This window comes from Battus philenor, unplaced genomic scaffold (assembly GCF_028537555.1).
Source record: "Battus philenor isolate CCGP_79_NKW_IND1 unplaced genomic scaffold, ilBatPhil1.0.hap1 SCAF_7, whole genome shotgun sequence".
Classification (NCBI taxonomy): Eukaryota; Metazoa; Arthropoda; class Insecta; order Lepidoptera; family Papilionidae; genus Battus; species Battus philenor.
In genome coordinates, this window is record NW_027181737.1 from 11,883,107 (window position 1) to 11,900,951 (window position 17,845).

The 17,845-nt window shown below is 31.2% G+C and overlaps 2 protein-coding genes across 2 annotated transcripts in view; one reads left to right on the forward strand and one right to left on the reverse strand.

Annotated features, from left to right (window-relative positions):
- Positions 1-258: 258 nt before the first annotated feature.
- On the reverse strand, positions 259-11,936 carry Plap (phospholipase A2 activator protein). The gene is made up of 16 exons (XM_068774209.1): positions 11,728-11,936; positions 11,334-11,567; positions 10,738-10,928; positions 9,702-9,843; positions 8,626-8,783; positions 7,855-7,996; positions 6,749-6,929; positions 5,946-6,055; positions 5,205-5,294; positions 4,768-4,947; positions 3,788-3,911; positions 3,648-3,708; positions 3,027-3,152; positions 2,199-2,344; positions 1,431-1,555; positions 259-648 (listed from the first exon to the last, which is right to left on the reverse strand). The coding sequence occupies exons 1-16, from the start codon at positions 11,862-11,864 to the stop codon at positions 468-470; spliced, it is 2,328 nt and encodes a 775-aa protein (XP_068630310.1). The 5' UTR covers positions 11,865-11,936; the 3' UTR covers positions 259-467.
- A 715-nt stretch (positions 11,937-12,651) lies between these two features.
- MCU (mitochondrial calcium uniporter) overlaps positions 12,652-17,845 on the forward strand; it is a 123,125-nt gene continuing 117,931 nt past the window's right edge. The window contains exons 1-2 of the mRNA XM_068774126.1: positions 12,652-12,784; positions 17,711-17,819. Of these exons, the coding sequence (XP_068630227.1) occupies positions 12,680-12,784; positions 17,711-17,819 (214 nt within the window). The 5' untranslated portion in view covers positions 12,652-12,679. The remainder of the gene's footprint in view (positions 12,785-17,710; positions 17,820-17,845) is intronic.

Sequence of the window (17,845 nt, forward strand, 5' to 3'; positions counted from 1 at the left end):
CTGCGTTTACAATATTGAAATATCATTATTTTATTTAATTAAAAGAAACAATATAAATTATGAAAACAAAAAATATTTCCTTTTTCATTTGGGGATTTATTACGTAATTTTTTTTGTTGTATGAATATTGTTACAATTAATTTGTATCACTTAAACATATTAAGGATGAAATTAAATATATATATTTTTTACAATCATTATTATTGCAGTCGGCGTTTTACAATATTAAGATATCATTTTATTAAAAAAAAAAACAAATTATGAAAACAAAAATATTTAATTTTTCATCGTATGCGATTTTAAAAAGCTAATATCACTAAAACGGCGTGACGTATGAAGATTTATTGTTGTATAGATAATCTGTCTGAAAATGTGTTTTGTAAACGAACCCAGCTAGCGAGATAAAAATGGCGGGAGCGCCGTAAATATAGAAATCAACAGCCTTATATGATGGGTTTAAAGGGGATTCATAACAATTTGACGATCTCTTGAGAGCAGAGCGTGATTTTCTTAAGATTAGCGTCGCTCGGTGCACCCGCGCAGTCTTTCTTCAGTCTGTTGTGCAACTGAATGTTCGAGACGATTTTTGTTTGAATGACAAGCTTATGCGGAGATTCAGCTAACAGAGTTCCCAATGCCACCAATCCTCTGTAATTAATAAAAATCAAAAGGTTGGTGTCAAAATATATATCATATATTTTTTTCAATTACCACAACTTTGTATACACATATACAACTAAAAATGAATCTCTATTTCTCTATGTTACGCCATAACTTGAAAACCAATCTTTCATTCAGATTTTGACAATTTTTTTAAAAATTGTAGGTTTTTATAGCAAAAATAAACTACGCAGATAATTCAAGAAATTTCTAGAATAATAGCTGATATATTTAATAGCTAATAAGTCAGTATTTATAAAATTAACTAATTTAAACGGATAAAAGTATATGATTACAAATAAAATTACTGTTACAGTATATATTATTTTACTACTGGAAAGCTACACACAAAAACCTTTTGGTGGTACATAGTCTACCGGACATGTATTTTATAAAAGAAAATCAATAACTATGTTAAAAATAAATTATAATGGAACAATTGCCACCCTTCAAAAAAAAGATTCAATTTTAAAATTCTTCCATCTACCAAACTAAATTCTCGCATACATCACAAGACTAATGATGTTTTTTGTTTGTAAAATAATTATAACTGGTAACAATGAAATATGTTTTTATCACAAAAGTAAAATGGATAATTTTCTAATATTCCTAGTGCTCACAGTATTTACTATTGGTGGTACTCATAGTAATAACTTTTAGCTTACGTAATATTTTCTTTATTAAATTTTTCACTAAAGGAGTCACTTGATCTCGTATTATAGATTGCATAAAATTGTCGTAAAATTGCTTGTAAATCACGCAGTATATACCTGAAATATGCTTCATTATCTGTGATCCTGTTAAGTAGGTGCACTAAACAATCAGCCAGTTCCACATTGTCATTCTGTTGAGCTAGCGCTACTGACAGGTTGAGTAGTAATGAAGCCGCTGCAATCTGTAACGATAATATGTATTTATTTTTACTCCGTTTACACTTTTAGCAATGCCGTTCTTCATGCTTCACAAGTATTCCTCCAGTCAATACAGAGCACTACTAAGATAACAATATAAGAAATGTAAAAGATTTCTGCCCAAGCACCAACTCATTTCAATATATCTGGAACCTTTAGTGTTAGACGCTTGATATTTGGCTTCCTATCGTCGAGTACAGGTCAGTTAAGAATGCAGTCAGATAAGTAGACTTTTCGTTAAGAGAAAGCAGTAGAAAAGATTATAAGGGACAAAAATGATGGAATCATGTATGTAAATGAGTCAAAAAACCAAGTTCCACACATTCAATCAATTAAAACTCTTGCATGCTATGGTAACATTCATTTAATAATATACTTTTGATTTTAGATTCTTATCTAAGAAACGGAAGTTCTAATATACGTCATGAAACTTTAATCTATATATATATATATGCATACACACATACATATTAAAATATTGAAACCATAAATCAATTGATTACTTCGAATTACGATATTTTTTAATTAGATTGAACAAGCCTGTTAACTTTGAATACTATGAAGTCAGGTCTATTATGAAGTTGAGAAAACTCAGGGCGACAATATTAAATATACATTGAAGCAAACCTGTGCATTGTTGCTAAGTTGGTTAAGGCAAATAATGCAATGGATAACGCTCTCCCGGGCTGCAAGCACCAGCATCTCTCCGGGCAGATCACTGAAGGCGTTCACCAGCACTCGCATCGCTAACATTTGATTAGCAGGCAGATTGTCTGTAACAGTGATAAATCACAGTATGTACATATGAAGATCAATTAATTATTGTAATTCACACAAGCCTTATGATGGGTGGTCAAGGTGCGTAAGTTTTAATAAAGAATTAAGTTCAATAATTTTTTAAATTTATTGGCTTCTAATAGCAGCCATCATATACACCTATTAGTCTATCTAAATGAAAATAAATATCATATGTACTAATTATAGTATGACGGCATTCACCTAGACAGCTTATTATAAAAGAGACAATTTGTAGTTTAGTATTCGTAGTAAAGGATTATCACCATTTCAGCCATTGAACTTCTACTGCTGAACATAGATCTACCTATACATTTTGAATGATTTTAACAAGATCCTCTGTCCACCTTGTTTTACGTTACGCTTGCAGGTCTGTGGTCTCAATTTGAGATCCTCGAACTCCATTTCTATTTTGCTCACATTTTGGAATGACACGATGACCCAGAGACTACGTAATTTAAAATATAAAGTTTTTGACAATTTTAATTCTACAAAGTACATAACTTCTTCTAAAGTTAGCAGCAAAAGAATATCTGTACACTAAGTACCAGATATGTAATTATTTTAGTAAGGTGTAACACACTGATGTTGTGCATTACACTAAGCCTACACATCAGATAGAATCATAATTAGTGCTATTAATTTTACAAAAAGACTTACCTGGATTAAGTAGAGATAAAAGATACTTGACGAAAGCCGGTCCATAAGTTGTATCAAATATTTGGCCGTTGATCTCATTCCTTCGTATCGCAAGTCGCGTTACGTCTAACACGGGGAACAGTATTTCTGAAACATTATCGTATCAATTATTATCAATGCCTATATTATAGCGCTATAGAAACCGCTGTACCGCGCCTTCGTCTTTAACGCTCTTTTTACTTCGGCCTCCACCACACTTGGTCGCGGTTTCCTAAGGAGCGGTACAAACGTTTCGGAAGTGACATAACTAAATCTGTAATGAAAGGATAGATATATCATCCATAATTTTTGCACTAGAGGCATTTAAATGCAAAGATATTATAAATAAACTATACGACAAACTTAAAAAAAATAGTTTAAAAGATCTGTTATTATTTGTTCAACTCTTTACGTTTGTTGAAAGGTCATAAAATCAGGATATATATATATTTAACATAGCATTATGACATTATATTTCACTAATTAATTATTGCAGTAACAGCAGTTAAAATTTTGAGTAATTTATTTAATTTAATAAATTTTTAATACGTGTGCATTTATTTCGTTGAAGTAGAATCAGGCACGTTTTATCACGTAGCTTACCTTTAGGCCATTCCAACATTTTTTTCAACAAGCTAACTGTATCAGTATTAAATGAACTGTTCTGAAATAAAAATTAAACATTTTATTACGATAAGGAGGTAAATTGTTGCAGTTTAAAAAAATAAACAAAGATTAATTACCAATTCTCCCAACTTAACCACACTCTCTAACTGTTCATCTGTGAATGAATTATTTCCGTCACCGATTTTGCTGTTGAATTCTTTTAATTTATCATATATTGCTTTTAAATTTGCTTGATCGAATCTGCAATTTAAAATTTAAATCTTACATATTATAATGTTATGTTTTATACAAAAAAATTAGTGTACCAAAAAAGCTTCTTTTTTATATATTTATATACAAAAATTATATATTTTTTATTTTATATAATACATTTTAATATATTTATGAAGCACAAAACTATTTATTACGCCAAAGAAATTAATATTAATTTTAGTGTCTCCTTTTGAGTATAGCAATACTTGTGTTAGGAGTCGCTACTCGTTTTATTATGACGCAGGCACTGGCTGGCACAATTATAATTTCCATAATATGAGTAAATCATGGTAGTGCACTGAACAGGTGGCCGCTGGGGCCTTAAGATTTTGGAATGAACAAACCGACAAGCACAGCCGTATGACGTCACATGGTGGCAGACATTAAATCATCAGAAGATGCTCGATGAAGGCCACTTCTATCCGAATACGGAAATCAATGGAAGAGGCTCAAGTCCAACCGTGAACTAACTGTATACACGTCTGTGTGTATGTAAGCGAGCTGGTGTTTCCAAGAGTAATAATAGTGACGGTATATCATAAAAGCAATTCATACGTTTATTTAGACGCGTTCATCTGATAGATGCACTCTGCAAGGTATAATCCTCCTTCAAAGCTTACTGCGACACGCGGTCTTGCGCTGCCGGAATTCAGCCACTTCCCGCGACCTTGATTAAGTCATAGGTCCACCTACTAGGGGGCCCACTCACGCCGCGTCTACCGGCTCGTTGTCACCATTCGAGTTTGGCTCCAACGGCTGTCGCTTGTACCAGCGATGTACCCCTCTCTCTGCCATTGCTCTCTGCATGACCTACAGCCTAAATTAAATAAGAAGTAAGTCTTACCTAATATAAGCATCATGTGGTATGAAATGCTTTTCGCTGGATGCAGCAATCGAAGTGGCCGATACAGAGGACGTAGTATAAGCACCGGATCCTGTGAAAGGATCTATAGCGTTAACGGTGCGAGTTGTGGGTCCAGATCCTGGCACATAACGGGATTCCCCGGTGAATGGGTCGGCGAATCTACAATATGGAGATTTAAAAACTTTTAATTGTAAATATAAAGATCGTATGTTGTCAATAATATATCTAATAATAATAAATATAAAATCTTAATAGCTATTTGTTTCCGTTTCGTCAAATATTATAATGTCTGTTATTACGTTATTATAGCTTGAATAATAAACAATACAAGTACTCTGAGATAGTAAAAATATTTAGAAACGTGCATGGAGAACATAAAAACGGTAAAATCCAATATGAAAATAAAAAAAAATTACCCATTACTCGCCGTCGGAAGTGTGTCCAATTTGGCATTTGTTATAATGAAATTGGCTACTTGTTCTAGATATACTTGAGGTAGATCATTTCTGAAAGAAAAAAAAACATTTTTTCACTATACCACTTCAATCGGCAATACCACTTCAAACAGCTTTTTACTGGATGCATGAGAACATGTATATGGTACATAAACTAAAAGTATTTTTTTTTTAATTTTTTGTCTGTTTGTTAGGGTTAATCTCTGAAATGACTGGACTGATTTTGAGGGAACTTATACCGCCAGGTAGCTAAAGTAATAAAGACTTAGACTACGACTACTTTATTTTAAAATAAATCGTAAACGAAAGAAAAAACTAAATAAACTGAAATTTCCTTTTTGTCAAATTCGACACGGACGAAGTTGCGGGCCCAGCTAGTTTGTTAAAACAAAGACATATCAATTGCAACACAAACAATAGTCTCTAACTAATATAATTCCATTATGATTCCATTGTAATTCATATGGTATTCCCCAAAATTATTTTTGTTTTGGGAAAGTCTTTGTCCAGTCGTGGACGACCTTTACTCGTACTTCTAATTTAAACCTTTAACAGACAAAAGGGTAACATAAGGTAATAAAAAATAACTTTTCTATAAATATTTTTAGGTTCTGTAAAGTGCCAACTATTTATCTTATATATTATACCCATAGGGATCTTTATCAAGTATGTAGCAAAAATAAAAAGAATATAAACACTTACTTATGAATGAATGCTTGGGCAGCAACCCATGGATCCTCAGTCTTGTTGAAAGGTAGTTTAATGGGTGGTGCGCCATCTTTGATATCGACACTGAACACAAAGTCGTATTCCTGGAATAAAAAAATGATTATACATTAAAATTGCTTAACATAAAAGTCACAAATGTTGTTTAATATTTTTTTCCTAATATAAATATAAGGGGGACCGAAAACTAATGTCGTTTCTGCACATGTCGATATTGGATTATCATTTGGTAGCTCATCACGTGCTTGGAAGATATTGTTTACTAGATAGCAAAAGGTTGTTGATAACAAAGGCAAATGTTGAAATTATTGATTAATAATAAAAACTTGTTAAAAATGTCTTTGTGTGAATTTAACTTAAGAAAGCGACATTACATCCCTCTTCCCTTAATAGATTCCAATTTCATTGACCAAGCCATAACTTAAGGAAGACATTTTTAATTTTATGGAAGGTTCTTGAAGGAAGGAAAAAAATCAATTTACAGTGTAGCTTGCATTTGCAAAGCTGGTAAATAACTCCCAAGGTTAGTCAATTTTATATCAATTGTTCTATTTATGTACATAATAGAATAAGTAGCAATTATATCAAAAAGCATTACAATAGGCACTGTTTTAGAAATTACTGTTACGATTTTAATTAATATTTTAAATAGATTCAAATCGATTATTTGTCTAAACTAAGACTTTAATTTAAAATAAGAAATAAATATGTGTTTAAGAAAAAGGGAATTCCAAATTGTAATATATAAGGTATTAACGAGAATAAATTAAAAAACAGACCTTTCCTTGATACATAGTTTTTCCTTCAGTTGGTGGATTTGCACCCATAACATCTCCAATTTCATTCCAAGTACATTCAGCAGCGCTCCAAGAGTAACATTTTACATTTGTACCCCGACGAACTAACTTTGTTTGTCCATCTGTCTTGCCTGCCTCTAACAGCACTTCAGGTCCTGGCAAACTGAAATAAAAATCTACCTTTATTTCATATATCATAAATACTTAATTAAATAACATTAAAAAGGCTTAGACAAGTTCCAATTGACAATTGGACATATAATATACAAGTAAATATAATATCTTATAATATGTCATTTTTCTTTGGCAATAGCCCCAGGATCACTGAATCTCAAATAAAAATGGTCTGGCTTAACAACAATTATAAAAGTAATGAAATGGATAAAAAAAAACTTTAAAGAAATTAACATAATATATAAACAATTCATTTAGACTAGAATATATGCCCAACAGACAAATCATAATCCGTCCTAGCAAACAATTAATTGGTTAAATATAAAAACTGCTGCAAACCCGAGTACTACTTACGCTGTCCTACTTAATTTTGTTATATAACATTCATAATTGATTTACTAATATTTTTGTGGTACCCAGAATTAAAGTAATTTATAATAAATCAAGTTCATATTTAGTTGTTTATTTAGTTTATTACATTTAGTTATGTAGTCATACCGAAGAAATATATGTCTATCTATGTAAAATTTATGACGTGACGCCTACTGTAAAGCATAGGCCTCTCACATAGCCACTGGGCCTCCAAATTAGCTACTAGGACTGGTCTTGCGCTGCCAGCATCCAGACTTCCCACGATCTTAATAATATCGTCGGGTCACCTAGTGGTTGACACTCTAGAACCTTTCGACAACAACGGCCATCGGTTTGAAGACCGATATGCCTTGCACACTGTCACTTCAGATAAGCAACTCTTTGTGCTACATTGATGACCTAGGTTTTCTGTAGATCTCCTCATTTCTGATTCGATATCGCAGCGAAGCTCCGAGCAAGCCCTCTCAATTGCTTTATAGGTGATATTATCAACTGATTTTAACTACATTTTGAGAGTATTAACTTTAAAAGACATAACTTACTCTGAAAGCTTATAACCACCAATTTCTTGTTTAGACGCAAATTGCATTTTTTCCACTTCATCTTCGAAAGCTTTCAATGTTGCCTCATCAGCATACCTCGCCGGATCCTTAGTGAATACTCTAACAATGCCATCACTTGAACCTAAAAAAAAACAAGACTGAAACATTTCTGAAAAAATTAGGCTTGGCAAGTCTTCTGGTGTTGGTATTGCAAATGTTTTTACAAAGTATGGGTTGATGCAAGATAAGTTAATAAGCAATAACTTATATTTAGATTTTCTTAGCGCTCTCATTGGTGATATGGCTTGTAATGTACCCACTGTTTAATTTGTTGGTACAGAAGTATTAATCTTTTTAAAATACTTTCGATTTTAAATACACTATGTACTAAACTAGTCATTAGTATATTTTAATAGTGTTTATATGTCATTATTTTTCTTCTCAATTTAAATATTAATTTATCTCTGCACCGCCCAAACATTAACTGGTAGAGAATACATTCAGCATTATGTTTTCCATTATACATAATGTGTATAAAAGTGTTTAAATAAATAAATAATTAATAAATCGTCCAAAAATAAATAATAGATATAAAATTTTATATCATACTTACTTTTTTGTCAAATGTGCCAATGTAAAAGCCAGGTAATATCATAATATTTGAGAAGCTAACTTAGGACATAGTTCAGAGTAAAAATTAAAAATAAGTTTCATGACATTTATATTTATAGTAAACATTTCCTATGTAACTAAAATTAATACAAAACATACCCGTAACAACATCACCATTATCCAAACATGTTACACTCCAAACTGACTGTACTGGCAAGTGGATTTCTCTAATGCAATCACCATTCGACCACAATCTTACTGTTCCGTCTTCTCCACAGGTTGTGAAGCCATTAGGAATTCCAGGATTCATACTGATACTGCAAAAGAGAAATTTAATAAAATTAATCTCATATAATAATAAATAATTTTAAAATTTTCAAAGAGAACCCTATGAGGTTCTTATCTCTTATACACAAATTACAGTTCTACTAAAACTCCACTTAGTAATGCGGGGCAACAGGGGTACAAATAAATAGAGCATGAGCGCCGCCGCCAGCATTGAAAGCCGAATGACATAACGTAGTAGTTAAAACTTCACCATGTCTCACTGCAGGCTTACCAAGTTTACATTAACTGGTGACGATATAACTAGTAAATTTATCTATTAGGTGGCAGTCATCATTGCTATCAATATTATAATAGTAAAGATGGGATAAGATCTACTCTATGAAAATAAATAAAGAGTTCTTGGTAATAGGTTAAATGGTTTAAAGGTGAATGTATAGCTCATTTGCTTAATATGTGTACAACTCATCCAAAAATCAATTATTTTCGAATAATAAGTAACAATGATAATATAGTAAGAAAAGTGAGAATTACTACATATTAAATTTAATTATTGTTCAGTCTGTCCCTACAGGTTTTGTACTACCAGAAATTATCATCTATCCCTGTCTGTAACTGTAGCATTTCAAAGGAGTTTCAGAATGATCCCTGTATACAGGGTGATTGGAAATAGGTGAGCTCTGAAGCTTTTTGCTTACAAATACGCTATAGTCGCCTTTTTTAAAGCTTTTACACTTTTTTACATATACACACAATACTAGCATATACACATAATACTGGCAAATGATTAAGTGTCTGGGAAATACCTTTATTCAGATATATTAATATTGTTTAAACATTATCATTATTGATATAGATGGCACTCTTAAAAACCAAGTCCAATTAAATTTATTCATATTTTTTTTGTAACCATCAATTGTCAGGGACTTTACATGAATGTATCAATTTACCTATAAATATAATTTGAATGGCCATAATATGTGTTGAGGCACTCTCCTTTATTAGTCCATAGTCTCACAGAAGCATCATTGGAGCAACTCAAAAACGTCTCTGGATTGGCGACAGCTAGCCCTCTAACACAATCTGTGTGACCTGTAATCATTATAAAAGTAAGACTTAAATTATAAATAATAAATAAATATTTTTTTAAAAAAAATGTTAAATATCAGTAAACAAATTAATGGATAAGTCATATAAACTTAATAATACATAGTATTAATATTATTCCACATTATTACATTAAAAATTGTCAGAAATTTTGTGAGTTTTACATGCATCAGACAATGATCAGAACTAATGCTGGTGATAAGACAAAATCCTCCAGAAATAAAGTTATATGCACCATATGTTTATGGGTACGTATAATAAAACAACATACACACTAAGCTTCTGTTAAATAAACAAATACATTTTATAGTGATATTATTGACAAATGTTATATGCTATTGGCATTTATCATTTCAATGAGTTTCAGAAATCAAAAATGCAAAAGGCACTTTGCTGACATCTCTACACTACTTAGGCTTAGAGTTTTTTGAGAATTTTAGGCTGGGATTTAATTATTTTGTAGACAAACTTGTCTTTAAGCGCTTTCAACAATTCAGTGGATGTTCAATGAAGAGGCTCAACATAAGGGCTGCTGAGATCAAGTGTATCCGAGGATTTCTTGAGTTTAGTAAAGCAAACTCAGACATATAATAAGTGCAATGTCCCTTGGTTGTAAAACAAGCTCATTGAAACAAGACAGGAGCCCCGAGAGAAGCCCTAATTCAGCATAGGCTGACATTTGAAACCCATTCACCATTTTAATTTAAGGGTATATTTTAGAGCCAAATCTTACCAACATCAATTGTTATTGAACCAATAAAATAATATTTTAATCCAACATTACTATAACTTTTGTGAGTGTTAGTGCCAGGATAAGATGTACTGAAGAAAATCCACTACTTCCATCATTAACAGGATATGGAAAAAATATCTACATACCAGTTAAAGTAGAGATTATTTCACCATCTTTTTTCCACAATTTAATAGTTTTGTCAGCCGAAGCTGTTGCATATATGCCACTTCCAAGTTCAACAACTGCCCACACTGCAGCTTGGTGGCCTTTAAGGGTAAGTGGCTCTGAGTGAATATTATTAATATTCCAGATCTTAGCTGTACTATCCCAACTTGAACTGTAATGTAACATAATACTGGTTTTTAATTGCATACATAATTTTAAAAATGAGTCAATTTTATTATCTACTTAATAAATAGAATAAGTAAAACTAGTTACATGTTCCTAAAAATTGACTCACAATTATTTTGTAATTACTCAATAAATGAGGGGCATCCAATGCTACACCATAAAACAATTCAGATGACTGAAGCCTAAAGCAGAAGGCTGCTTTAGGCTTCAGTCATCTGATTATGACACCTTCAAATTGTCATGTACAGGTCATAATGAATAGAAACTATTGTAGTATACCATTTTTTAATTTAAAATTCCTATGACAATTTTTAGGTATATTTTAAAGGAGAAATATATGAATAACACTGAGCAAAATAGAAACATCTTTTCGTAAATTTTAATGGCTTACCTTAAAAGTATTCCCGAATCTTGGCCTGGTTGAATGCTACACACGGCATTTTCGTGACCTTTTAGTGTTATTAAAACTGTACCATCTTGTAAATTATATCCAATAATGGTATTGTCATTGCTTCCGGTTATGACAAGACCATCGGGAAAAGCTTCGCATGGTGAGAACCAGCAAACGCACGAAACAAAGTTATTGTGACCCTTATACGTGACTACATTTACAAAGTCTTTTACTCTGTGGAAACACTAACTATTTTATTATCATTTAAAGACAGCGCTGTTCACTAAAAACATAAATATCATACATCAGGTTCGCGCTGTGACATGGTTAGAAGTATACGTAAATTACTAGTTAGTGGAATTTGTTTTAAAAATATAAAATAAATGCAACTAACCCTTCCGGGTGCCATAACTTTGCGGTTCTATCTCGAGAACCGGACAAAATACAATATTCTTTGGTAGTTGCTACACACCGGACATCAAGGGAGTGCCCACATAATACAGCACTGAGTTTGTAATCAGGTACAGCCATTTGAAATCAAAAATTATGTGAACAAAATAGGCACCAAATGTGAAACAACGGTAGCAGATCCCAGTAAGCGAGTTGTCATGTCATGTTGACAAACTATACAAATTGTCATTGTCATTGTCCAAGATTCCTACAAACGTTATAGTTAATGTAAATAGTAAGTATAGCGCATAATATTCCATAGAAAGAAAATATTGTGTAAATATTCCAACTTAAAAAAATAAAGGAAAAATTTGCATATTGAAAACAAAATTAGTTTCTTAGAATTTATTTTGTTTCATTTATTATCAGTCGTTGATAGAAATGACCTGAAATGTTGTTCTTTATTAAAGAAATATTGTGCTATATATAACAGCTATGTTTAAATATTTAAGATTGTAAATGAATACATGTTTTCGATTAAACTGAACGCACTTATTATGATCGTTTCGATTGGTAAATTTAGAAGCACCAAAGTAACAAAGTTAAATTTAAGCGCGTACATTTAAAATGAAATTAAATCGTTATTATAATAAATCGTACATTTAGTAAAAACTTATACTCTTAAGTGAACTCTTAATTCTAAACTTAGACTTAAATACTTTTATGAAATGATACGAGATAATCATTAAAGAAATGATCGACAAAAATTTGCTGTGTACATGAGTTGATAAAGTAATTTTTTAAATAGCTAATGAGTGTAATTATTTAGACGTTACGATTATGGCAGGAGTTATTTAATTCCATGGCGCCAGTGAAGCTTGTAACTACTATGTAGATGTAGGTACAAGTCGCAGCAGTCATTGGTCTTTGGGCGGGTGTACACAAGCAGTGTAAAGATGGCGTCGACGGTGTGTGTTTCGAGATGCCGACTTTTAGCGAAATTAGAAATAAATCGTGGTTTGTGTTTATCATCGATATTTAGAGATTTATCAAATAACAGGGTGAGTATCTAACTATATTGGATGTTTAATGCATTTATATGTTTTTTTCCTCATATACTTTAGTCATTTCGGCATGATTTCCACACGGCACATGTATAGGTATTTATTTTTAAATGAGCTGTCAAACGTCAGTAGATTTTGTTTTTTTTTTTAGTGAGATTGACTTTTATTGTATTTTTAATTTTCATGTTTACTTAGTTTCATTTCTTATAATTATAAGGTAACAGTGTAGTGTATAAAATTACCGCTAGTAAAATACTGAACCAATAGGAGCAAGTTTAAAAGTTGGTAAATACTTAAAACTTATGTTCAGGTTTGTTAACAATGTCCCATGAAGTAATTAAACTTGTTAACCAAAACTTTAATTTGTTGTACTAATGGCTTAGATCTTTATTATATAATAATATTTTATTTGCGACCAACGTGTACATTAAAAAATAAAGTTTTTACCTAAAATCTTTAAATTAAATAAATATAATTTTGGTTTTCATAGTGCTGTAAATTTAAGACAATTTAAGGCTTTTAAAAAAAAACCTTAGTAATTTTTAATAAATGAATAAGAATATTGTTAACAAAATATTGCTTTGTTACATCTTTTGTATCTAGTTTTTTCATATATTTATTATTTGGAGTAAAAAATAGGTTACACTTCCAAATGTATGTTGATTGTGATTTAATATTATTACGGTTTCAATTAAAATATTTTTATAAAAATAACTAGCATTTGCCTAGAATTTTTTATTTTAGAGTTTATTTGTTTTTATGTAATCACATTTTACAATGACTTTTGTAAAAAATGTGATGAATTTGGTTAATACAAATAAATAATTATTTGTTAAAAAGTTATTTTTTATTACACTTAACCCGCTTTTGTATCTACAATTTTTTCATCCTAAAAATGTTTAATTTTAAAATAGTGCAATACATTCAAAACTTTAAACATATATATGTGTTAGAGACAGATTATATGATGAAGGGTTCAAATTTATCTACTTATTATACCACACTGGAATGTTTTTGTTTAATTTTCCACCTAATTAAAATGTAATAGTAATTAAACATTAAATACCTAAAAATTTTGAATCTTGTCAATAAAGTTAAAGCTAGTAAAAAACAAATACTAAATACATCAAATATTCAATTTATAATTTGTTGTTTATAGACTAATTATTATATTTATTGTCAATTAAAAATTAATGTGAAGTATTTTAAAACACTTTAATATAGATTGAAATTGTTTTATTAAAAACTATAGACAAGATAATTATTACCTAATGATATTTACATTTCCGTGTACTATTTTAGTATATTTATGAATATATTGTTGTAATAATTTGTTAAATTATATGTTAACATCATTGACCTTTGCAATTACATTGATATAGAAGATGAGACATTTAATAAAATAAAATACTTTTATTGAGGTGAGATGCAAGTTTGATTCAGATTATTCTTTTGCCTAAAATATTAATTTTCACCACCATTCAACTCTTATTATGAGTAGTTAATTTAGCAACATAAATTAGTTTTTTATTGAGCTTAAATACATATGTAGTTGAGCATCTAACTGTAAAGGAGGTATGTTTATCTATCTCACTTGCTCATTTGAATAATGTTTTCAACCCTGTGAAAACTTTTATAGAAACTCTTGCTTTTTTTAATACAGATGTATTTATTTTGTAATAGAGCAACATTTATATGTAATTAAAATACATTAAATTTTATAAACATCATATTTATGTAGACACGCATCTAAATACTCTATTTGTGACAATAATTATAAATAAACATTATTAGTAATTAAAATATTTTGTCCTTGTTGGAGGTTATTGGTTGTAATTGGTTGTAATTATTATTAGGAAGTCTTTCAACCATTATAAAAGTGCCACTTGATGACAGTTTATTACATTGATTTTATTAGTGTCTATTAGATATCATGTTAATTATGTATTAACGCCACCATAGCTACAGATTTAGCGATTCTGCGTACCGCTTTAAAGTTTCTGTACTATTTTTTTTTACGGTATATAATTTTATCAAACAATTTATTAAAAAATCAAATTAAACAAAACCTTACCCTAACCTACTGCTGCGGTGGCGTTTATACGTTTTAGAAACATACTAAATTATGACAATAACGATTAAGTTGGTTCTACAATAAATATTTTAGTCTTAATAGATTACAATAAGTTCTTAAATTACATTCTTTATTACTTTCCTAACATAATAACACTATGTAGCAATGAGCGCCTTGTCACACTCGTTTAACTGTTCCGCGACACTGCTTGCGATTCGTAAGCGATAGTGGGGAACATTACTACTTTTTCCAAGACTACCCTAATTTAATAATAAGTTTTCAAAGTACTTTCACTTTATTTATTGGTTGCTAACATACACAAATACCTATATTAATTTGTTCCGATTACGTAGTATTTATTTTAAGTATACATTTCACATCGTAATGTTTATCATATATGCCCTTTAATATAATAGGCATTGTCAATGGTAGATCTTTTTATTACATATTTGTATATAATGAAACAAAAACTATTATAAATTTTGGAACGTTAGCCGTCGTAAATTGAACGAAATTTATATCCGTTTCTAGAAACGGAAAAACTCAACTGAGAATTATATGAGGGAGATATGATATGAATTTTCAAAATACGTTTTAATTTTTTTTAGATAAATTGTATGTTGTAAAGCTGAATTTAAAAGTAATATTAAATTTTCAACATTGGCACTATTAACAGGACTCTTAATGATTGTCAACTTTTTTTGGAAATATATTTATTTTAGACTCTACTTTGCTTCGTAAGGTGTTATGTTTGTGGAGAAATAGAAACTCCACAACGATACATTTTTTAAAAAAAATAATAATATCGTCATAGATTAAATAAATCTCATTTTTTTGACGCTTATTCAGGAGGTGAAGAAGGCGATAATTGATAGTAAATGAAGCGGCACGCTTCACTGTGCTCGATTACTATCAACACTGACATCCTTTGTAACACATTTTCGCGTCACACTTTTGTCATTCGGTAAGATCGTTGGCATTTATAGCTTCACTGTTTTTAACGGGATAGATCGCTGAAGTAGGCTTAACCTTCGTCACTGTGGTTGATGGAGGGACCCCTTATGAGTTTCGACTAGCACTTCACGTTACATTATGCTCCTTGTATCTCCCGGGCGGTCGTTTCATGGAAAAACTGGACGAGAGGAGATCTCAGTTTGGCTTTAATGAGTTGTAGCAGCTACATTACGTCATCGTCTGTGGCGCATGAAAAGGGGAATTCTACAGAAATATAATTCTTTATATAAATCGGACAAAAGAGAGCGCTCTACAATACTTGACTTGTTTTAAACTTTGGTATAAATATGGGCTAAGCTTAATGAATATACACATTTCTACTTCGGACCTCGTGTTGTTATTACATCTAAATCCTACAGGCTCTTCGAAAAATCCCAGAGTCAATTGCCTAGCGTTCGCGTTCTACTTTCAGGGCTAACCATTGCTTGATCTTTGGCTATTGTCGGATTATCATGGATCCTAGAGCCTAGTCATTCTATGAAGCATCCACCTAAGCAATCTAGCACTTTTGCAGTCTCCCAATCCGGTGAAACTGGTATGTTGCGGACAAGGTTCACAATAGAGTCCTCGAGTTTCACTATCATAATAGAGGTTGTAGGGTAAGCAGCATCCTCTGTGCCCTGCTTACCCTGCATATTCTACTTGGGCAGCGAGTGTTGCCAATGTTAAAAAATCATGAGAAGTTCTACAGCCAGTATATCCATTATTTTCATTTTGAAAACGAATTGGTACTCCTCATATTGATTAATGTCTTTACAGATTCATCAATCATAAAAAAATACTTTACATTATTAGATAATATGTCATGAGTTATAGCAACTTAAAAGGCGCTCGACCCACGTGTTAGATTCTGATAGTAGTCATGTAAGCTTTTATCGTATCGACATTACGATTATGATATAACGACGGCGATAAATTCTTCTATAATTGGTATTACACGTAATCGCGTTTCATTCATCAATGTTCATTAATAAAATAGATATCGATTATCATTTTACATTGTCGTATAACCGAGTAAGGATAGTAATAGCAATTTATTGAAAATATGTACTTAAATAAATGGAACCGTTGATATTTACTTTATTCCATCAAATAAGTTATTAATCGCTGCTTTGCATACTTTTTTAATTTTACTGAAGATTTGTATCCTTAATTAGACAATTATAATGGACACTCATAAGAAGAAATATAGAATCCCCGAGGAGATAGCAGTGATGTCTGCTAGATCAAATTAATTCGCGTTTTCGAGAATATTAAAACATGTAGTACTGATAGAAGTACTGATCTCTGGAAATAAAATATATGTAAAATCTTAATAATATGGTGTACAATCACACACGCTACATCCTAGTTAGTGAAATGACTAAGAATAAATACAAGGTGAATTCATATTCTATGGTAGTAGGGACGAGAGATATAACGGCAAAATCTTTGTGTAATTTGCTGAAGGATTTAAGTGTCTCAAAAGCACACATCAACCTTTTTCTGGAATGAGCTTCCAAAGCAGCATTAGTAGTCATTAAAAATTTTATTAGGTAGGGAAAAAAGTCTGGTCGGTGAAGGTGAAAAATGAGACGTAAGAAGCCTCCTTAAAGTTATTATGCGGGCCGTCAGCCCTGACAGCGCTCTACCTGAGCGAGGTACAAAGGACTATCTTACAACGCAATGGATCTGGAATCCGTACGATGAATCGATGGAATGCTGAGAAATCACAGTTAATATTTTGTGAACCTTGTCAAAAGACTACGCATCTTTTAGCTGTATCAGCTTAATCTAGGGACGAAGTAAGTTTATTATAAAATTGAATAAGTCACATTTATTTCTTTCTTTAACAGGAATCGTGGTGTAGGCGCTGGCGACCAACACGTCGTTCCATCTTCACAAGTGCTTGTTTTCATGGATCAAAAAATGCACCTACAAAAGTCGAAGCAGAAAAATCGGACGGTAAGGATTTGTAGGCAGACAATGAA